Source organism: Rhinolophus hipposideros, assembly GCF_964194185.1.
Source record: "Rhinolophus hipposideros genome assembly, chromosome: 6".
Lineage (NCBI taxonomy): Eukaryota > Metazoa > Chordata > Mammalia > Chiroptera > Rhinolophidae > Rhinolophus > Rhinolophus hipposideros.
In genome coordinates, this window is record NC_138052.1 from 94,001,315 (window position 1) to 94,023,473 (window position 22,159).

Below are 22,159 nucleotides of genomic sequence, written 5' to 3' on the forward strand. Positions count from 1 at the left end.
TTTTTTGCCACAGGAATTAATTAACACATGCTTGGTATGCAGGGGCACTTGGAAAACACGTTCTGAGTGGACACATGAATGCTGGGGGCATTGGGTGGGAATCTAACCGAGGGCTGGGAGCTTAGCTCCTTCAAACAACAAGATTCACCTAGAAGTTCCTGGAGTCTATTAACAACAGTCCATAGCTCCTTCCTCTCCGGTCCTCATCCAAAGCAAATTCCTCCTAACCTCCTCTAAAACATCTTCTTACATCTCCCCATTTTCCTCTCAGTTTCCCAGGCTGGTGCCCTTCCCATCAGTTAGACCTTTTTCCTTCTGGACCTATCTGTCCTCACAGCTGCTAGGTTCATCCAAGATGTGAGCTAAGATGTCCGGTCTGGGACGTGGGTCCAGGGCTCAAAGCAGTCAACCAAGACACAAGAGAGAAGAGGTCAGTGGAGGACTGGACTGTCCTCAACACCCTCTCAGATTCCCCTGCCTTCCTGCGTCAGCCCAACTGCACAACCAAAGCTGGTGTTCAGCCCAAAACTGTATGTGGTTTGCTGGGCATTGTCCTCAGTCCAGCCCAGACCAGGGGATTTGATCTCGGGCTGTGGTGCCAAGAGACACCTCAGCAACAGAAGTCCTTGCTCCTTCCCAATAGCCCTGATGCTTTGCAGGGGCAGAGTCTTAACTGGAAACCAAGCCTAAGGACACCAGCCCTGCAGATCTTCCCACCACACTGGCCATAATCCTCCAGGAATGGTGAGAAATGGGGGACAGGGCCTGTCACTCAGTAGCTGAGGCATTATTTCTCTACCTCATTTCTCTCCTCTCAGCATCCTCAGCATGCACTCCCAAAGACACTCAGGAAGCTTCACATTGATGAAAGATGAAGGAAAAAGGATGATAGAGAATGAATGAGGTGTGGATGGATGCAGGATGCAGGCATGCTGTTAGGTGCCTGGCTTTGAAGCCTCTTCCCAGAGCCCAGGACAGGTTGGGGGAGGGAACCAGAGGAGGGAGCCAGAAGCAGGTGCAGTGGAGACTCCAGGTTTCCAAAGAGGAGGGTATGAAGTGGGGTAGGGGGATAGGGAACTTGTTTAGAGGCTGCATTTTCCTAGCAAACACTTTTAACGAACTGTTGTGTTCTGGGGATGCAGGTCTTGGAGAGGGAGCTGGGAGGGATACACTGAGCAGAAGGCTGAGTCCACGCCTGATTGGATGGATGGATGGATGGAGGGAGGGAGGGAGGGAGGGAACTTCAGCCCTCCCCCGATGGAGGCAGCAAGCCCAGCAGGGGTCAATGCGCCCCCAGCGGGCAGCATGGGGGCGCAGGCGCGGCGGGCGCCAAGGCCCCCCTGTGGGAGGCGGGGGCAGGGGCGGGGAGGGCTGGAGGTGGGGTTAGAGAAAGGGACGCGAGCAGGATCCAAACTTCCGGTGCCTGCCGAGTGCGGAGCGGCGCTTGCAAAGAAAGAGGCTGCACAGGCAGAGGTCGCAGGGCGGACCCGCAGCCCGGCGCAGCCATGGTGAAGATCAGCTTCCAGCCGGCGGTGGCCGGCGTCAAGGGCGACAAGGCAGACAAGGCTTCGGCCTCGGCCCCGGCGCCGGGCCCGGCCGCTGAAATCCTGCTGACGCCGGCTCGGGTGAGAGGTGCCGGAAGCTCAGGCGGAGAGCGGGGACCAAGACGTGCCTCGCCGGCCCGGGGACTGGGGGGCACTGGGGCCCCAGAGTCGTGAGCGGAGCCAGAAAGGGAGTCGGGAATGAGTCAGTTATTCCAAAGTGGGGAGGGGGCCTGGGTCCTGTCCTACAGCTGCAGCCGGATGCCTAAGTCAGAAGTGTGGGAGAGGGTCCGAGTCGCTGGTCCCCAGGTAGGGACGCGCTCGAGCTCTCCTCCCAACGTGGAGGGGCCCTAGGCTCCTGGCCCCAAAATAGGGGGAAGGGACTGATCCGGAGAAGTTCGAGGAATGTTGGGGGGCGGGGTTGCGTCTGTTTCCAATCAGAAGGAGGGGCCGATAGTCAAGTCTCCAGGTGGGGGGATGGGAGGAGGGTTGGACGTTGTCTCCCCAAAGTAGGGCGGTGGGTCGTGATTGGTGGAGAATGGGCGGGGGAGGGGGTGTCTGTTGGTAGTGAAGGGGGCGGGACCATTGATTTCATCCCAAATGGGGGGCTGCGGGAGACAGGCGTGCTGCTACAGTGCACCTGAATTGGTGGCTCAGGAAGTGTTGAAAGATGAAATTGAAAAAAGCCAGAACGGCCGGGCTGCAGCTCCGGGGCTCCAGGTTCGGAGTTCCGAGGCTGGGTGCTCGGATCCCAACCCACCCCTTGCGTCTGGGCCTCCCTGACCCTCTTCCTTCCTCTCGGCTCGCTGGGGCTGCCCGCTCCACCCCGCAGGAAGGCTCCCTCGCTGCCCGGGTGTCCTTCAGCAGCCCCGCCGCGCTCTGTGGAGGCGGGCCTCGGTGCCCCCCGCCCCTCCGGCGTCCCCCACCCCCTCGCCTCCCCCTGCCCTCGGCCTGGGTAGAGAAGGCATTTTCGCGGTGGAAAACTGAGCGGCGTGGAGTCTGACCCGCGGAGGGCTCGGAGAAGACAGGACGCGTGGCGGGCAGGGAGGCGATGGGAAGGAGAGCTGGCCCAGCCAGGCTAGTATTGTCCTGGCAAAGGTGTCTACGCAGCGTCGTCCCTGATGGCCTTGGGACGCACCAAGGTCCCCCACCCCCGAGACAGGACTTCGAAAGTCTTTGTCCACTCTCTTCCCTGATGCTGGCTTCTGAGGCGTCTCCCTCAGTGCCAAGGCTCCTCCCCCAAGTTTATGGCTCAGATCAACCTTGCTCAGGGTATGATGGGGGTGGGGTGCAGGAGAATAATCCCTGTGTCCTGGAAGAGGGGTCGCTGAAGAGGAGCCTCAGTGGTGGGTGTCATAGCCTGAGGGAACACCCTGACTGAGGAATTCAATTCCAGGAGCCTGGGTGAGCTCCTTGCCGTGGTGCTGCAACATCTGCGATCACCTGGCTGGGTTGGGGGGTTTCTATGCACCCCCCACTAGAGCAGCTCCATCTTCATCTGAGGCTTAGATGGGGAGAGGCACTCCATATTAGAAGATTGGTCTGCAGCTTTAAAAGTTTGCAGAGGACTCTTCAAGTCTTTCTCCCGTCTCAGCCCAGTGAGAGTGCAGGCATTGGGGCCCAGGGCCGCATTCTTGCCCCTTCTCCCAGCTGCCTGGCACTGAGCTGAGGCCTGGAAAACAGGACCCTGCCTCTGAGAGCTATAGGATTACAACCAGAGGAAGGACAAGCCAGACAAGGAATGGGAGGCTGTAATTCAAACTCCATCACAAGGTCCACCAAATTTCGCATTAGTGGCATATTCTCCAGCAACAGCCTGCTGATGGTGTTAGGCAGTCCGGGTGGCAGATGCCAGCATGACCTTGGCAGTAACTGGACATCCAGCCTCTGGCTCCAAAATCCAGCATCCTCTCTTCCCCCTCACCCAGCATGAAATGGAAATATCCACATCTTCCTGCTGCTGTTTGTAATGGCCTTGAGCCGACAAAGCAACCTCCTCCCCCAAATCTTGTTAGTTGGGCAGGGTCCCCTCTCTCTTAATTGGCCAGGAGGAGTAATAAGGGCCCAGGAGGAGGATTAAAATTCAGGCACCTGTAGAACAGGTATGCATATTAGTAAATTCTCATAGCTTTCTGAGGCCCTGGGGTGACGCACAGTGGGCTTTTGGATGTTGCATCTTGGCTTTGCTGCTGGAATTGGAGCCTTGGGAGAAGAGAATTCACTTCTGTGAGCCTTTTGTGGCCTCCCCCAGCCAATGGGCGCGTTTCCCACATCCACTGCCTGGGAAGTGAGCACAGCAGGTGCCAGCATGCTCAGATGTAGCCCAGGACAGAGCCTCAGCCATTTATTAGGGCACTGAAGGAGAGGGCAGGTGGGACAGGCAGGTAGACTGGGAGGCCCCTGGAGCCGCCTCATCAGGACAGGATGTTTGGGTTTTGTCCCACGTTGGTGGGGATGCAGAGCTTAGCAGGTCTTCTCTGGCTGGGGGTGACTCTAGACCCCTTCTTGGTTACTGAGCTGTGCTCAACAGTAAGATTCAAAGCCCTGGATGAACAGGTGAGTTTCTGACTGCCTTTCAGTGGTGAGCCACCCTCTGGCTGCTATAATAAAATGTTGACCTGTGCACAGGCCCCGGGGAGGGGGGTGAGGGGGAGTGTGATGAATAAGGCGGCAGCAGCATCGTCAGAGCAGGCTCCCCGTGCTTGTGAGCAAAAACTGAAACACAAGGAGGATTTTATCCGACCTGCTGCTGGAAAGAAGGGCCTCAGTAGGCCGGGAAGGGGTGGGGGTGGGGGCCCAGCTGGGCCTCCAACTGCCCACCCTCCACATGACGTTTGCCTCTGAGATAATGAGGAGCCTGCACTGTTAGGTGGCTGGCCGTAAGCCAGCTTGGAAAGTGGACTGGATGGGAAGCGGGGTCCCCTCTTAGCATCTCCTGGCTGCATCATTTTTGCCCTTTGGAGGCCCAGCTCTGCACCTCTTAGCCTGCTCCCCTCTCCCCACGGACTGCTTGTACCTGGGTGCATGCACGCACACAGCCAGGTATGGGCATGTCCAGACTCGACCAGGCTCCGGGGCTGCAAGAAGAGAGAAACGTATTCAATACCATCATCTCAGCGCTGTAATTTTCTCCTTGGCTTTTGCCTTTGATTAATGGCCCCTGTGTCGCTCCCTTCCCCAGCCTACATACCTGAGAATCAGATTTCACTTTCTGTGCACTGGCCTCAGGCCCTTAGCAGGAGGGAACTGGGTCTCAGGAGTGGTTGGGGGAGGGGTCCTCTGCCAGCCAGGAGGGTGGATCTGGCCAGGCTTCGAGTCCCTGCCCCAGTGCGCCAGTACCCACGGGTCCTAAGGGCTGGGCTGAAAGGACCTTTGTGAAAAAGCAGCCCTGCTCCGGGTCCTGCCCCATAGCAGTGTGGGGATTTGGGCTGTCCTATTCCTGGCCTTCCCGGGGCCTTCTCAGAGGAGTTTTGACGTTGGCACGTGCACCTCAGTGCCCTTTCTGCTTTCTCTCTATTCCTCTCTTTTCTGTTCTCCTCACAGCTCATCTTTGTATATTTCAAAGCTATCAGCAGACTGCCAAAGAGAATTATTTTCTCAGTAACAAAAAGAATGTTTCTGGTAAAATCACAGAGCCAACCTGGCTACCCCACCCCCTGCGGCCTCTCCGAGTTCTCTCTCTCCCAGGACAGCTCTTCCAGCAGCCAGCTTTCTTCTCAAGCTCCTGAGTCTTTCCTCTGGAGTCTCATCTTGACTCTCAGGAAGGCAATAGAAGAGAGAATCTGCCCAGAGCAGCCAAGCAGAGCAGAGCGCTGTGCAGGAGTGTTCTCGGACCCACAGCATTGTTTCTCACCCGTCCTGAACCTTGGGTGCCATCGGGCTACACAACAGGAATGGGGTCCTACTGATGGCAAATTCATGACCTCCGGTTGGCATTTACCCAGCTGATGTCTGTACATGTTAGCACAGCTCTGTGTGCTCTGCTGGGCAGAGGGCATTTGCCCAGTCCCTCTCCGCCCCCCCCCACTCCCCCCACATATATTGGTGCCCTCGTCTCTGTGGCCTGCAACCTGGAAAAGAAAGATGCTGAGGAGGGGACATGATGCTGGGGAGGTGAAGTGAGACCCCTCTCCCCACTAGCCGCCAGTCCTGGTCTAAAATGAGTGCTTTTCTGGCTCCCTGGTAGCCTCCTCTGAGCAGCCTGCAACTGTATTTTTATCCAATTGCAGTTAATTTGGACATTGTCACCGAGGAAAGGTAGCTGGGGAGCTCTCTCCATGGACCATGAGAGTCTGCTGAGTTAATGCTCCAGTTGGCTGGGTTCTCCCTGACTGTTTTGGCCCTGGCTTTGCTAAATCGTTTAATGATTTAGCAATGAGCACCATTGTGGACCTGAGTGAAGCCGGCAGGCAGAGGCCCAGGCCCCTTCCGGGTCCCCGGAGGTCTGGCTCACATGCCCCACACAGAGGCATGGCAAGGCACTTTGTTCAGAAGGCCCAGTTGCCGTGGAAACAGTATGCAATATTTTTCTACTTTATAAATGGAAGGTCCCAAATGCCTGGCTGTAGGCAGGTAACTGCTCCTTGCAGGGGGCTGCAGTTTCCTGGGTCTCTAGCATGACCGGTGAAGCAGCTTGGGGGCTTCCAGAAGCAGTTCCCTAGTGGTTTTTCTGGGTGAGTTGGGCAGCCAGGGATCCCAAGGGATGTGGCCCCTGGTTCTGGCCTGGGCTGACTGTGTGCTCCCCAGAGGCCTCTGACGGGCTGCAAGTGCCAAGTGTGAGGGGCCTGCGAATAAGCCAGGGCTTTGGAAGTCAATTCTTGGTCTTGACTGTGTAGTGTTGGGCCCAGGGAGCAGTGACAGCATTGGGGCAGAATTCAGGGGCCCTCCCTCTTGTGTGGGACCCATTTGTCTGGAAGCAGGAACATCTGTGGTTTCCCCGTCTGTCCCATGGCAGCCTTTGGTCCTACTTTCCCTTTCGGCCACTGCTCAGCCATGATGCTTGTGGGGGTTTGGCCCCCCCCCAGGCCGGAGGAGTGTGGGGTAAGGAGGGGAGCAGGGTGCGAGCCCCCATTGTGTACTCGAGGGTGTCAATAAGGGTGGGATAGGGAGCCACTTGACCGCCCCACATCTAGGAGAGGAGGGCATCCCCACCCTTCACAGTGATGCCCACAGGGACATATCAGGACACAGGGCAGTGTCTGGCTGGAAGCAGTGTCCTTCTCAGCCATATTAGCCACCCCTCACATGCAGCTGGAGCCTCTCAAGCCCCACCTCCTCCCTCCCCTGTCCTCTCTGACCTCCTCTCCCCACCTGCCTTGGCCAGCTGCCATGCCTGGCCCCTCCCCCAGGCATTTAGAAACACCTGACCCAGCCAGAAGCGGAAAGGCAGCTGCAACATGGGTAGGCCTCACCTTGACCAGGTACTTCATTTGTGGAGCAGGCCCCTGGGCTCTCGCTTGTCGCCCTTGACCTTGTTGTTTTGAAGCAGTTCTCACAAGCTTGCTTCTCTGGTTTTCCCAAACGCAGGAGCAAAAGCCTGACCCCCGTCCAGCCTCAACAGCTGTCCACAGTGGTGACCCTAAAAAGGAACGGTTGGGCTGATAAAAGATCTGCTATTTTTATCTAGCACTTTACCCTTTACTAAGGCCTTTGGGGGTCTTTGTCTTCTTTAATCCCAACAAAACCCCATCAGGACAAGACCCTGCAAGTAGGCGTCTGTTCACATTTTACAAGAGAACCTGAGGATGGAGGGGCAGGTTGCTGTGCGCCCCACTCATGGACTGAGCCCCTCGGTGCCCTTCTCAACAGTGAGTCCCAGCACCCACTCATCCCACTAAATAAATACAAGCGTCGTTTTAGAAGGGCAGAAGTCACAGCTGGTACGGTTGGCCTGGCCTGCATTCTGGGCCAACCACTGTTCCTTAGGACCCACTCACGACGGCTGGAGCCCCTGGAGTGGCTTGTTCCTTACGAGACACTTGTTCTAAACGCCCTTCGGGTGTTTCTACCGTCCCCAAGCAGGGTGGCATGAGCCCCTCTGATTCCTTCTGCTCCCTGAGGCCTGGAATCCACAGCCCCATATGCCTAAGCCAGGGAGCTACAGGGACATATGGGGGCTATAGGGGTGTGCCCCACCCCTATCAGGCTGGACCTCCTGTGCTGTGCTGACAGATAAGTGGCTGTTCTGGGTAACTTGGACCTGAACTGTGTCCCCACCCTCCTGCCACCCACTCCAGGATGAAAGGAGAAAGGAAACATGGCACAAAGGGCTAAGCAGGCAGTTAGTGGCAGAGGCAGAGTGAGAAGCTACAGGCTCTGGGACTGGAGCCGCCCCTCCCCCCGACACTGCCTCAGCTCCTTGGGGGCCCTTGGGACTGACCTCTAACCTTACCTTGGCTGTATCTGGAAACCAGGGACGTGGGATTAAATGGTAGACAGCAGAGGCAGAGACTGACCGGGCACCTTTGCAACATCTCACAGGGTGAACAAAGGCCTGAGTTAGGGCAGGATGGTAGGGAAGACAGGCATAAAGATGAGATGACGAAGGTCACAGCTGGTTTAGAGGCTGAGTCACTAGACTCTCAGTCCAGTGCTCTGGGTAAAGCAGTGTGACTCAGTTTCACACACACTTCTTCGTCCACCCGCCCAGACACGTGTGGCCTGGAGTTGGGTCAGGTTGGCTTGCTTCTTGGCAGCCCTGCAGCTACTATCCTGAGCCCAGGTCTGGCTCCAGAGCACGTTTTCTCCAGGACTCTCCTGCCCTGGCGTCCCTGATGTAGCGGCTGCCATCAAAGCCACGTTTCCCTCCCGACAGAAGCACCCTGTAGGCTACACTCTGACAGCCTTCCTTGCACTGCCAGCCAGTGCCTGTGAGGCCATCGCTGTCCCCGGCAGGCTGAGCTCTATGCAACATGGATCGCAGGCCCAGTGCTGTTGGCCAGAGGGACACAAGCACCTGTGCCCAGACCCCGTGGGTCTCCCAGAGTCCCTGTCCCCATCAGCCAGTGACTGCTTGCTACCATGTACCCTCCCCTCACAGCCCCCCATTCCAATCTGCCCTGTGGAGTCCGGACTTCAGGTGGATCTTGTTCCAAAAGCCTTCCTGGGCTCCCCATTGCTCAGAGCAGTGGCTCCCAGCCTGCCCAGTACACCCCAATTCCTACAGGTGACGAAGGCCGTGTCTGTGCTTCCCCCCAATCTCTGTTTGAAAGGGTATACCGTGTTCACAGTCTAATGAAGGGGACTCATGGCATAGGGAATTCCCAAAGCCCCTGCCTGACCCAGTGGGTCATGTGATGTGGCTTCTCAGTGGGTCTCGGCGTATGTGGGAGGAGGAGCTGGGCAGAGCCGGCGAGGCTTCCTTTCCTTCAGATGATGCTCTGCGTCCTGAGCACCGTCCTTCCCTCCCTGTACCCCAAGGCTCCTCCCAGCCAGCACGATGAGATCTCACTTCAGGAAAACGAGAGGATTCCCAGGGTGCGGGACCTGGCACCCTGGGAATCCTGGCTGCCAGCCTGGCTGACCCTGCACTGCTGTCCACAGGAGGAGCGGCCCCCCTACCAGCGCTACAAGAAGGGGGGCTCTGTGGGTGGCGTGTGCTACCTGTCAATGGGCATGGTCGTGCTGCTCATGGGCCTCGTGTTTGCCTCCGTCTACATCTACAGATACTTCTTCCTTGCTCAGGTGAGACTGGGCCTCAGAAAGGAGAGCATTTAGAGAGGAACAGAGGGAAGTGTGAGTTTGCAGTGGGTGTGGGAGCTGGCAGCAGAGGAAGTGAGCAGTTGAGAGCCAGGTGCTTGGGGTTTGTGAGGAGAGGTGTAGCAGGCAGGAAGCCTTGGACAGGCACCTCAGGTGGGAGGAGTGCCCAGGCTAGCGTGGAAAACCTGCCTCCTCCCTCCTCCCTCCTCCCTGGGGCCTCCTTGGGCTCAGGCCAGCCCATGCTCAGCTATTCATCCTAACACTGCAGAACCTCACACTGGTCCAGGAGACAGGATTGCGGCCCCACCTTCTAAGGCGGACAGACCCTGGAAGAGTGTCCATTTCTTCAGTCACACCTGAGGGCAACGGAACTTTCCCAGGAATATAGCCAGCAATGGGCGAGCCAGGATTGGAATCTGGGCTTGTGTGGCCCAAAGGCCCTTCCCACCGTGTCACCCTGGGACATTATCACCAGAAACTTAAATCTGGCAGAAATTGGAGCTCTGCCATCGCATCAGCCGTCATCCATTGCCCATAAGTCATGCTTTAAGAATTCCATTTCATGATTGGACATTTGGGTTAGAAAGTGAGAAATGTGGAAGGTGGGTTTATAGACAGACTCAGCACTACCTCCTGTAAAGGTGGCCCTGGCTGTGGTCACACCCCCAGGTATCTGCTCTGGGCAGAAAGTAGGGCCAAGAGAGCTGGTTATGGTCACAGTGACCTTGTGGATAGCTCAGACCTGGGGAGGGAGACAGTTCTGGGGGCTAAAGCAGTTAAATGGAAGGTAGCTCAAAAGAATAACCATAAGTACGACCAACAGGGAATCTCAGAGTGACAAAAAGGCTGGGAATTGCCAGTCATTTATAACCCAAGTGACCTCCTGCCACCCTCAAGCATTGGGCTTTAACCTTGTTGTCACCCAGTTTTTCCACAATGGGAATTACCAAAGAGTTTATATTCCTTGGGACTTGCCCCTTGGAACCTGCTGCCTTCCCCTTTTGTCCATCTCCTTCCCCCTCTCTCCCCTCCATGGCCTGCTCCCCGCTTATGCCAGGTTCTCACTTCCCTGGGCAGGGCCCTTTACTGTTGTAGCAACAGCTCTCCCTGGACCTACTCTTTCTCCTGGTCTGCTCTACTCCCAGCCCCCACTCGTCACCGTCCTGGGGTTCCTCACCCACCCCAATTCCCAGGGAATGGGGGCACCTCAGAGCAGCCTCTGGGTCTGTGACTTAGGACAGTATGATTCCTGTGTGATGGCTCATCCTGGGAGAGCTCACACTGAGACAGAAGGGGAGTTCTGCCCTTTATAGGCCAGCAGCCTGGGTGCGGATGGAGGAGCCCCTGGAGTCACTTGTCCGCAGTCCTGTCGTACTGCCTCCCTCCCGTTATTGATGGAGTGATTAGGCTGGCTTCTCAGATAGGAGACATAGCATTTGTCAAGGTTTCTCATGAGGCACAGGGTCCAAGGAAGGTGGTGGGTGGAGGGTTGTGTTTGGACACGAGGCTGGAATCACAGGGGGCTGCCTCTGCTCCTCCCCCTTCCTGCTGTGCCTCTAAGGTCTGCAGGGCCCCACAGCAGGGGGCAGGAAAGACGGGATAAGCGCTCTCCGGTGGCACTGGACCAACCCCCGCCCAGCCTGTGCAGTCCCAGCTCCCTGTTTGCCCCTGAGGACCCTCCTGCCACCCCAGGCTCTTTCTCAGGTGTCTGTCCCTCTGTGGAGGGCACGGCACGACTGGGTCCTCCCCCTGCTGTTCCATCCCCTTTCACAAGCACAGACTCATGGACTTGGAGGCTGGGGATCACCTCGTTTCACAGATGGGGAAACTGAGGCCGGGAGCGGTCATCCACCTAAGAACTGGCTCACGCTCTCTGACCCCCCACATCTCTCAGTTTCTCCATCTGGGAAATGGGTCTCACAGCCCTACCCTTCCCGCTTCCCAAGGCCTTCGGAGGGTGAAGTGGTTGGCTAGGTGGCAGTGGCTGTACTGAAGACGCTGCATGACCAGCCTGTCTGTCTGTCTGTCCTCCCCTTGCTCAGCTGGCCCGAGACAACTTTTTCCATTGTGGAGTCTTCTACGAGGACTCCCTGTCCTCCCAGGTCCGCACTCGGATGGAGCTGGAGGAGGATGTGAAGATTTACCTCGAAGATAACTATGAGCGCATCAACGTGCCTGTTCCCCAGTTTGGTGGTGGCGACCCTGCAGACATTATCCACGACTTCCAGCGGGTGAGGCCAGCCAGGGGCTGGGGCGGGGGCCGTGAGAGCCTCCCTTCCACCAAGAGTCATGGGAAAGAACAGGCATGGACGCAGCGTGCTGCTGTTTCTTGTGCATCTTTTGAGCAGATACCCAGTGATGTCACCTGTGTGTAGGACTTGTCTATGGTTTAACTTTATCAAGGTTTTAAAGACACGGCTTTTATTATGTAGGTGACGCAGTTACCCCCAAGGGGGAGCTAGCAGTGGTTGCTGTTGTGCTCGCCAGCTGGCAGCTGCAGGCACTGGCTGTCATGGGTGAGGCCGGTGTCCTTTTTTATTGAGGTTATTTCTGTGTTGACATTTTATCAAGGTGTAGCACACAGAGGGCCTGGGATGGAGGTTTTCTTGATGAGGGTTCAAGCTGTCCCCAAGAACGGACCTCATGGGTTTGAGGTAATGCACAGTTGGGACATTACTATGTTCCCCAGACCTCAACTCTGTAACCCCGTTGAGAAGAACCCTGTAACAACTGAGGCATTTAACAGTTGGTGTCTTTCAGCTGGTAAGTGGAACCTCCTACAGACACAGGCGAGGAAAGGAGCCCACCCAGGAGTTCAGGAATCCAGGGTGTATCGCTGTGGTGGGTGGGGTTCCCACTTTTGCTGGCGGAAGGCCTTAGCCCCGCCTGGGCCAGCCCCTCACCCAGAGAGACTGATGCCGCCCCTCCTTCTCAGGGTCTGACAGCCTACCACGACATCTCCCTGGACAAGTGCTATGTCATCGAGCTCAACACCACCATCGTGCTGCCCCCTCGAAATTTCTGGGAGCTCCTCATGAACGTAAAGGTGAGCGGCGGGGGTGTCATCTTGTCCCTCCTTGGCTGCCTTCTCCCATGGAGGCCAGGCCTGGGGCTAGAGAGGTTCCTTTGGTGGAAGGTGAGGGTTCTGGGGACATTGTTGTCCCCAGCATCCCAACTGGTCCCCTTCCTCCATCTCCTTTTCTCACATCTGGGAGTCAACTCCTCTCCTTTTTCTCCTCCCCTAGTGCTTCCACCTCCCTTGAAGAGCCTCCAGCCATGTCCCTTAAGCTTCCCGGCCATGCCCCAGTGGGCAGTACAGGGAGAGGCAGGGCCATGCCCTTGGGGTGGGAGACCAGGCTCCCACACATGCAGGATGCAGTGCAGACCAATCAGAAGGGCTGAGCTGTGGGTCTCTGGATGAGGGAGGGGGGCATTGTGCATTTCAACATTGTGGGGGCACAGCTCCAGTGAGCAGAAGGACAAGGGGTGGGGGTGGGCAGTAGGCGAGTGGAGACCTCAGGGGAGGAGCCCTGGGTAGTGACCCGCCTCTGGCCGCTCCCTTTGCAGAGGGGGACCTACCTCCCACAGACATACATCATCCAGGAGGAGATGGTGGTCACAGAGCACGTCAGCGACAAGGAGGCCCTGGGCTCCTTCATCTACCACCTGTGCAATGGGAAGGACACCTACCGGCTGAGACGCAGGGCGACTCGGAGGCGTGAGTGGCCCACTCCACCCACCTTGCCGCTGCCCTGCGCTCCAAACCACAGCCATCCTCTGGCAGTGCCTGGCCCTAGAGCTGATGACCAGTGGTCAGAGCCCTCAGATGGCAGCAGCAATAATAACAGCTAATGTTAATTGAATACTTACTATGTGCCTGGCACTACTTTACGCTCTTTATGTCCTTAAGGAATGTAAGTTACCATCATCATTATTATTATTGCTGCCCCTTTTAAAAATGAGAAAACTGAGGCCCAGAGAACTTAATTAACACCTCTAAAGTCACACAGCAGGAAGGTGACAGAGCCAGGCAGTCTGACTCCAGCTCCTGAGTTCTCACCATTTCACAGCACTGCCTCTGGGAGAATCTGGGTGTGGTTTCCTTGGCCGCCTCCTCCCCCCAGTTTTGAGATGCCACTCAGCCTCTGAGGCTGGTGGCCTTTGTGGCCCAACCAGTTTGGGGCCAAGACACAGGCCTTACTGGGATTTCTCTGTTCCCTCCCAGGAATCAACAAGCGTGGGGCCATGAACTGCAATGCCATCCGCCACTTCGAGAACACCTTCGTGGTAGAGACGCTGATCTGCGGCGTGGTGTGAAGGCCTCCCTCCGGCCAACCCCACCCCTGCCCTCTTCCTCTTTTTCCTTCCAGCTACTCTGTGGCCCCCCACCCTCCCTCACTTAGCTTGTACTTTGGACACCTTTCCATAGATGTGATGTGTCTCCCTGTTCCTCTAGCCCTGCCCACTTTCCTGTACCAGAGCTGTGACCTCTCTAGGCCCCTGCCTCCACTGAACCCCCCGGGTCTGGAGGACAGAGGGGGCACCGCAAGATGGTTTCTGTGACCACCATCTTGAAGTCAGGTCCTCTGGGACCTGGCCCACGGCTGCGCTGGCAGCCCAGGGGAAGTACTGGATGGAAGGGCTGGGTATGTGAGGGGGCTGGGTAAGGGGAGGGGCCAGGGGAAGGGTGTGAGTGGGGTTCAGAAATGCCTGCACATTTGGGAGAGTCCCAAAGGCTTTTTCCTTGAAAGGCACACTTCCTCCAGCGTCCCAGCTCCTGGGTCTGCACTGAGGATGGGGTAATGTGCCCAGGAATGCACCCACCCAGAGCCCAAGGGAAGGCGGTTGTCCTGGGGGTGTCCCAGGACTCTTGTCAGTGCCTTCCGCCCACCAGAGAGAACCCGGAGTTTGGGGGGTGGTGGGGATGAGTTTGTCAAGCACAATCGTTTGAGTGGAACCAAAGAAGGGAGGAGCCAGGACCCCTAGCGCTGGCCCCCCAGAAGCACACGCGTGTCCCTGCAGCCACAGCCACAGATGAACTGGGTAGAGGAGGGTCTCTTCTCACCCTGTCGGGCTGAATACAGCACAGAACCGACTGGCTGAGCACGTGGGGCTCCTTGCTTTCTCCAAGCTTGGAGCTGTTTTAGAAGATGACTTGGGGGGGGGAGGGAGAGCCACCTGGTACTTGCACACCCTGCCTCCTCTTTGTTCTGAAATTCCATCCCCTTCTGCTTTGGGGGAATGCACCATTTTTCCTTTTCCTTCTCACTTTTGCATGTTTTTACTGATCATTTGATGTGCTAACCATTCTGAGCCCTGAGCCTTGAAGAGGAGGGCTGCGACACCTCCAGTCAGACCTAGGTGCTCCCTGGAGATGAAACTCTTAAACGCTTTGTATATTTTCTCAATTAGATCTCTTTTCAGAAGTGTCTGTAGAATAATAAAAATCTTTGACTTCTGACTGACTTGAAAGTGGCAGGTGGGGGTGGGCACAGGGTATCCTGTACGCTGGGGGGTTGGGGAGGTGCGGGGGGCATGGTGGGGGCCTGACCCCTGCAGAGGTGGGCCTATTCCCTGGTTGCCCAGGTTCAGCCTTGGACAGAAGATGTCCCCTCATGAGCCGGAAGGCTCACATTTTACAGGTGAGGGAGGAGGAAAGTGCTCCCCGAGCTTACACAACTCGCCCAAGGTTATGCTGCTTTTAAGTGTCTATAAACCACCCCCGTTATCATCCGGAAGATGACATCATTGTTGCTTGTCCTTAAGTACAAGGACAGTGTCGTGTTCTCCACAATTTCTGGGCAATAAGTAACCATCTCGGTGGACCTAAACTGAGGTTTGGCAAGAGTCAGGGCCAAATTCTGCAGAGAAGGAAGTGGTGGAAAAGCTGCCCAGAGCCTTGGCTGAGTGGGCCCTAGAGGGGGCACCTGGGTTCTGGCGTGGGGATGATGGGTGCCTACATCTTTGGTGTGGTTCACAGGCCCTAATCCTGTGAGGGACATACAAGTCTCGGATTAGTGCAGACACCTTGTTCTCAATCTGGCAAACGTGTCAATCTAAATGCAATGCAATTACAAAATGACAACAGGATTTATTTTTTTAACTTGGCACATTTAGTTCTTTTGGGAAAGTAGGCATGGGGAATAGCCTCCAGCTACTAAGCATTATAAACTTTCATAATTAAAGAGTTCTATGTAGCAAAGGAAATGGTCAATAGGAAAATAAGTGGGGGCTGTGTGGATTCTTTTTAATGGAACAACTGTCTAGCCATTTTGACAAAAAGTTAACCTGAATCCTACTTGTAACAAAATTAATTCTGGATGGATCAAAGGTTTTAAGTATGAAACGAAGCCATAAAAGTACTTGAGATGATTTAAAAGATAATCTTGGAGGAGGGAAGACCTTTCCAAGCATGATACCCACCGATAATAACTTAGACTGAAAAATTAAGATTTATAAGCAGCAAATGGGGAGATGTTTTTGAAACAGGACCTAAAAAGGGCTATTTTCCTCAATATACAAAGTTCTTAGAAATCATGAAAAATGAACAACCCAATAGATAAGCAAAAAATATGAACAAATAGTTCACAGTAAGAGAAATACAAATGGGTTACTACCCAACATGAAAAGGTGTTTATCACGGTTACATAAAAGATGTAAATTAAAACCGGGGAGATACATTTTTGGACATCAAGTTAATGGTTTTTCTTTACATATTTTATGTTGTGAAACATCTAAGATACACAAAATGCTCTATGTAAATCGCTATAAGTTACGAAGTGTAATGACCAATGTGACATCTTAGGAAACAAAAGACTACCAATACCACGGAATTCCTTGCGTGCATTTCCTTTTGTTGCTGTGTAACAAAGCACCCCAAAACTGAACGGCCCAATGGCTGTGTACTATTTCTCCTGATTCTGCAGGTGACTTAAGTTCTGAGGTTGACTGATAACTAGTGAGCTCACCAGCTAGCTGCTCCCTCTTGCTTTGCATTCAGTTGGATCTTGGTTGGGCTGGCCCTCCCTCTCAGCCTCTCTCCAATCAATAATCTAACCTGGACTTCCTAACAGTTTGGCAACAGGTCCAAGAGGGGAAGCTGAAACTGCCAGTCTTATTAAGGCCTGGAGTCCGAAGTTCCACAATGTTACTTCATTGCATTCTTGGTCAAAACCAGTCACAAAACCAGCCCTGATTTAAATAGGGGGGAGTGGACCATCTCTAGATGTGGGAAGAAGCTTGCAATGCTCAGGGATGCAAGAAATGTTGGCTCCCTTATTCAGAGACCCCCCTTCCCCCAATAATCCCAGCCCCTACCCTCCATCCACCTCTGTATCCTCTGCAGGACATTAAAGACACATTTATTCTTAGATCCAAACACAATCATAAAAATATGTCAATTTTCCATTTATTAGTCAATCTCATATTAATTAGCCAATCCTATCCTGAGTTACTCTGGTTTGCTTTATAATTCTACCGCATGTCTATGAACTGCTAATGTACCTTTGCTTGGATTTGAAAGTTATAAAAATAATAATAAAACGTATTATTCTCTAACTTGTTCTCCCCCTTTAACCTTATATTTCTAAGATTCATTCATGTTGATGCCTATGATATTATTCAACTCATTTGTACTGCTGTGTGGATCAGTCAATTTTGTGACTATGAAATTTAATTACCTATCCTCCTAATAATATCCAGGTTCTTTTTTTATTTTTTTACTATTACAACAAGCTTTAATGAACATTTCTTTCAGAAGGTTTCTGGTTCACCTGTGTGAGGTTTTCTCTACTATATATGCCTAGAAATGGAATCACTGGGTCACATAGTATGAAAGTTCAACTCACCAAATTCTACCAGATTGTTTTTTATAAGGAGTTGAACCTATTTATACTCCCACCTGTCTCGCATAGGTGTTCTTACTCTCCATCCTTGCCAACACTTAATATCAACAACCCTTTGGATTTTTTTATCCAATGAGTTGAGAGTAAAATGGTATTTCATTATGGTTTTAATTTTCATTTTCTGGTTACTAGGAAAGAGGGGCAAGTTTCATATGATTATTAGACCTCAAATTTCCTTTTCTGTAAAATCCCTATTTGAAAAAAAAAAAAAGCCCATTTGTATTCTTTGACGTATTTTTCTATTGGTTGCTTTGTTTCTTCTCATTGACTTGTAGTTCTTTGTATATTTATGTATTTTATATAATCATATATTTTGTCAGTGAAGAATGGCAATTATATTACCCAAGTTTTTGACATGTCTTCTTCCTTTGTGGCCTTTTTTTTTTTTTTTATAGATTTTATTGGGGAAGGGGAACAGGACTTTATTGGGGAACTTCCAGGCCTTTTTCCCAAGTCAAGTTGTTGTCCTTTCAATCTTAGTTGTGGAGGGCGCAGCTCAGCTCCAGGTCCAGTTGCCATTTCTAGTTGCAGGGGGTGCAGCCCACCATCCCTTGCGGGAGTCAAACCTTGTGGTTGAGAGAACGCGCTCCAACCAATTGAGCCATCCAGGAGCTCAGCGGCAACTCAGCTCAAGGTGCCGTGTTCAATCTTAGTTGCAGGGGGCGCTGCCCACCATCCCTTGTGGGACTCGAGGAATTGAACTGGCAACCTTGTGGTTGAGAGCCCACTGGCCCATGTGGGAATGGAACCAGCAGCCTTCGGAGTTAGGAGCGTGGAGCTCTAACCGCCTGAGCCACCGGGCCAGCCCCCTTTGTGGCCTTTTTGATGAACAGAAATTATTGGTTTTAATATAGTCAAATTTGTCCATCTTTTTCTTTATGGATAGGGCTTTTTTTCTTTCTCTTTTCTTTTTTTTCTTTTTTTTTTTGTTGCCTTTTTGCCTTTTTGCATCTTGTTTCAGAAATCCTTCTTATCCCAAGATTGAACAGACATTATCCTATATTGTCTTAATCTTTTTAAAGTTTTGTATGTTATAGTTTAAAATTCCCTGGAATTTATCCCCCGACATGGTGTGAGGTAGGGATAACCGTCTGTTCTGTTTTTGGTTTACTTTTTCCTTTCCCCAGAGCTGCAGTGTGGTCTGTTTCCATATGTGCAGAATGGAATGTGATCAAGTTTCCATAGGTGTAAGGTCTGTTTCTGGGCTTTTTATTCTGTTATAATTGGTCTATCCTTTGAGCCATAACCACACTTAAAATCAGTCTTGCTACCTGGTAGTGCAAGTTTCCTACCTTGATTTTCTTCAGCAGTGCCAGGCCTGTTTTTGACCCTTTGTTTTCATATGCACATACGTCTTAGAAACAATTTATCAAGTTTCATGAAAAACACTGTTGAGGTTTTCCTGGGACTTGTATTAAATCTATAGATCCACTTGGGAAGAATTGAAACTGTTATGATATTCAATGTCCTGACCTATGAACATATTTTTAAAATTTATTTGGATCTTGCATATCTTCCAATACCATTTTATACTTTCCTCTACCAAAACTAGTATAGGTTTTGGAAATTTCTCATTAAATAGATTGCTAAGTCTCATACTTGTTATTATAATTAATAATTATAACTCTTTGTTGCTAGTGTGTATAAATGTTATTTATTTTTGAATATTGATCCAGTGAAGTTGCCAAGCTATCTTTTTTATTCTAAAAGGGGATCTTAGGATTCTGTTTTTTCTACATAAGCAATTATATTGATTATGAATAGATTTTATTTCTTCCATTCAATAATTAAAATTTTTATTACTTTTTCTTATCCTACCTCACTGACTAGGAGCTCTGATACCTGGGTTATAGCCACAAATCTTGATTTATTCAGTCTTGATTTGAAAGAGAATTCACATTAAGTATAGTTTTAGCTATAGATAATGGGAAAATACTCTTTTTGAGGTTAAAGAAGTTGTCTTCTATTTCTAGCTTTCATTTTTAATCAGGGACAGATGTTTAATTCTTTTATTGAATGTTTTTCTTGTATCTATTGATATGATCACGTTTTTCCTCTTTTAATTTGTAAATGTGGTGAATACTATTAATAACTTATTTGATCATGATGTATTAATCCTGTTTCTACACAACTGGGTTCTGTTTGCTAATGTTTTATTTAGGTGGTTTAGATATATATTTATTAGTAAGATTGGCCTGTAAGTTTCCTTTCTCACACTCTCCTTTTCAGGCTTTTGTGTTACTATTATTGGTCTCGTAGAATAAGTTGGGTAGATTGGTTCTGTGGTTTGGTTTTAAGTTTAATAATACCCAGTCTTTGCAAGTATGTATAATCACTCTTGCACCAATGATGGCAACAAATTGGTTTGACAAGTATCTAATTTTAAAATTTCAAATTTTAAAATACAATGTGTTTGACCTAGCAATTTTACTGCTAAGAATTTATCTTATGGATACACTCAAACAAGTATACAAAAATATATGTACAAGGATATTTATTGTTGTAATAGCATGAGACTGAAAACAAAACTCCCTAAATTGGGGACTTACTTTATAAAAAATGCAATATTTTGTTGGCATTACAAAGAATGAGCTCTATTTGTGCTGATGTATAAAGTTCTCCAAGATCTAGGATTAGGGTAAAGCAGGTGGCGGAGAAAGAATATACATCCCATTTGTGAATTTTCTAAAAGATAGCTCTATGGATGTGCATATAGTACTTGTAAAAGGATACTCAAAGCCATGTAAATACCAGTTACCTCTGGAGGGCAGGGATGGTAGGGAGCTGTAGGACTATATTCTTCCATGTCATGAAGATGTATTTTTTTTTATAATTTAAACACATTTTGAGAGAGAGAGAAATGTATACACATTTTAAGAAAGGAAAACTATAATAAAATTGTAATACTCAATATATACTGATAACAAAAGATGAATACAAGTCACATACGACTTCTGCAGTTACAAGAGGTGCTCAAAGTGATTACTGTCAGTGTCCAGACACTTCTGATTATGGCGAACTACTGCTTGAACAATGCTGACCAAAGTGTCCACTTGTATACATTTTTTGGATATATATATATATATATATATATATATACTTTTCTCAATAGAGGTTTTGGAAATCTTTCATTAGGTTGACATATATATATATATATATATATATATATATATATATATACACATCCTGCAGCCGGAACAGAGGAAACCCTGCTGGCTGAGGACAAGTTTTCACTGTCAGCTCACTGCACTGTTTCACCCAGTTTTCTTCTGGCCCTTGAGGTCTGTCACCCTTTCTAGACAGGAAGCCCTGTATTATGCCTAAGTTTGGCCTGAAAAATAGAATGGTTGGAAATGTTAAGTTGACATAAATAGGAAGCTCTGTAACCTTCTGCAAGTGTTGCTATGGAAACCAGAGCCTGGGCGGTCTCCATGGAAACTGTTCTCAGACCTCTGCCTGAAGGAGTTACCACCCACGGGTGTTGGAGTCTTACTTATCGGGGACCTCAGAGCTTCAATAAATGCTTAGGGAGGGAATGGTGGGCTGGCCCCTGCCTACCCGAGTGTGCCTGGTGGGCTCTGGGCACCACCAGTTCCTGCCTGAGAAGGAGAAAGCCCATCCCTAACAGGACATGCCCTTTGTTGGGAAGCAGTGTGTGCAGTGTTCCTGGAGGGAGAGTGGAGCCCCGTGTCTGGAGTTCTGGGGAGTCTGGACTCTGCCACTGACCACCCGTGTGCTGTACAGTTGTGGTGGGCTAACACTGACTCAGGGCCCCAACATGCCCCTCTGTAAAACGGAGAATTCAGACTAAAGTGTTCTGAAGGTCTTTTCCAGCTTTGAGAGCACATGGTCTGTATGTGGCCTGGCAGCAGGGGCTCAGAGAAGGAAGAGACCAAACTGGGACCAGAGCAGGCTTCCTGGGATTCACTTCAGTTTCAAAAGAAGATGAGGAGGAATGGCAAAGGGTGGGGAAATGCTACAGGAAAGAGAAGTACCGCCTCCATATGCCACAGGACATAGGCAGCGTGTTAGAGCCTATGGCCCTCCTGGGGCCGAGTCTCCTGATAGGGACCTGGGGGCCGAAGGGAGGCTTGGAGTCCAGGGTTTGGGGACACCAGGAAGGGTAAATGCTGTCCCAGGACAGTGGGTCCAGAGTCTCAGCGATGCCCTGACACTCCTGCCCACCCGTTATGTCTCCTTGTCCCTGCTGTGTGCCACACACACGTTCCAGCTGCCAGAGCACAGAGCAAAAGACAAGAGAGCAGACGGTGAAGGTCAATGGTCGTGGTGCCAGCCTCGTGGAGACCAAGAGCCCTGTCAGGTGAAGCTAATATGTCCTGTCAGGCCCCGAGGGAGAAGAGGAAGTGGGCAGCAGTAAGCTAGCGGGAGGGGGGGAAGGAAGGAGGAGGGAGGGAGAATGGTGGCTTTCACCAGCACCAGCAACCTTGTCCAACATTTACTGAGTGGGAGCCCAGTATGTTCAAGCATATACCAGGGGCGTTCACTGATTTATTTTATTCATTTCTTGCATTGTCTCTGGGGTGAGTATGAATTTCATAGCTACAGACTCAGGCATGCAAATTGTGTCTTTATTTTTCTACAATAATCTATTTTGTATAACAACCTAGTTTTCAAAGCCCCATTTGGCCTCGTGGCAGAAAATGTAATCTTGGTCATTCAGGGGTTAACTCAACCATTACTGCAGATTTAAGCTAAATAAATTAAAGGTTCACCCTTTTAGTAAATGCTAATTTTTACCTCCCTGCCCCAGGGCCCAGCATTTAAATCACGTTTCCGTATTTGGGGTCTTCCCCACCAATAGAGCTTTGATGGGAGACAGCAGCTGCCTGCTATTCTAACTTCCAGAAATACATGCGATGGGGGACAGTGAAGACCAAGTCACCCAGCGTCCTGTGAGCAGGAGATGGTGGTATCCCCTCCATGGCTCTGCAGCCTACTTTGAACCATGGTTCCCTTTGTCACCCCTAATTTTTGAAGCTGTTTCTCCAGCCCAGC

The 22,159-nt window shown here is 51.4% G+C and overlaps 1 protein-coding gene across 3 annotated transcripts; it reads left to right on the forward strand.

The window, feature by feature from the left end:
* Nucleotides 1-1,348: 1,348 nt before the first annotated feature.
* Nucleotides 1,349-14,700, forward strand: ITM2C (integral membrane protein 2C). 3 transcript variants are annotated; one of them, XM_081052701.1, is made up of 7 exons: nucleotides 1,371-1,625; nucleotides 8,961-8,995; nucleotides 9,038-9,224; nucleotides 11,282-11,470; nucleotides 12,175-12,285; nucleotides 12,807-12,957; nucleotides 13,465-14,700. In XM_081052701.1, the coding sequence occupies exons 1-7, from the start codon at nucleotides 1,506-1,508 to the stop codon at nucleotides 13,554-13,556; spliced, it is 885 nt and encodes a 294-aa protein (XP_080908827.1). In that variant the 5' UTR covers nucleotides 1,371-1,505; the 3' UTR covers nucleotides 13,557-14,700. The 3 variants fall into 3 exon arrangements, with proteins under 3 accessions (XP_080908828.1, XP_080908829.1, XP_080908827.1); XM_081052702.1 differs by lacking the exon at nucleotides 8,961-8,995 and having other exon boundaries at nucleotides 1,349-1,625; nucleotides 9,084-9,224; XM_081052703.1 differs by having other exon boundaries at nucleotides 1,366-1,625; nucleotides 8,961-9,224.
* Nucleotides 14,701-22,159: the final 7,459 nt, after the last annotated feature.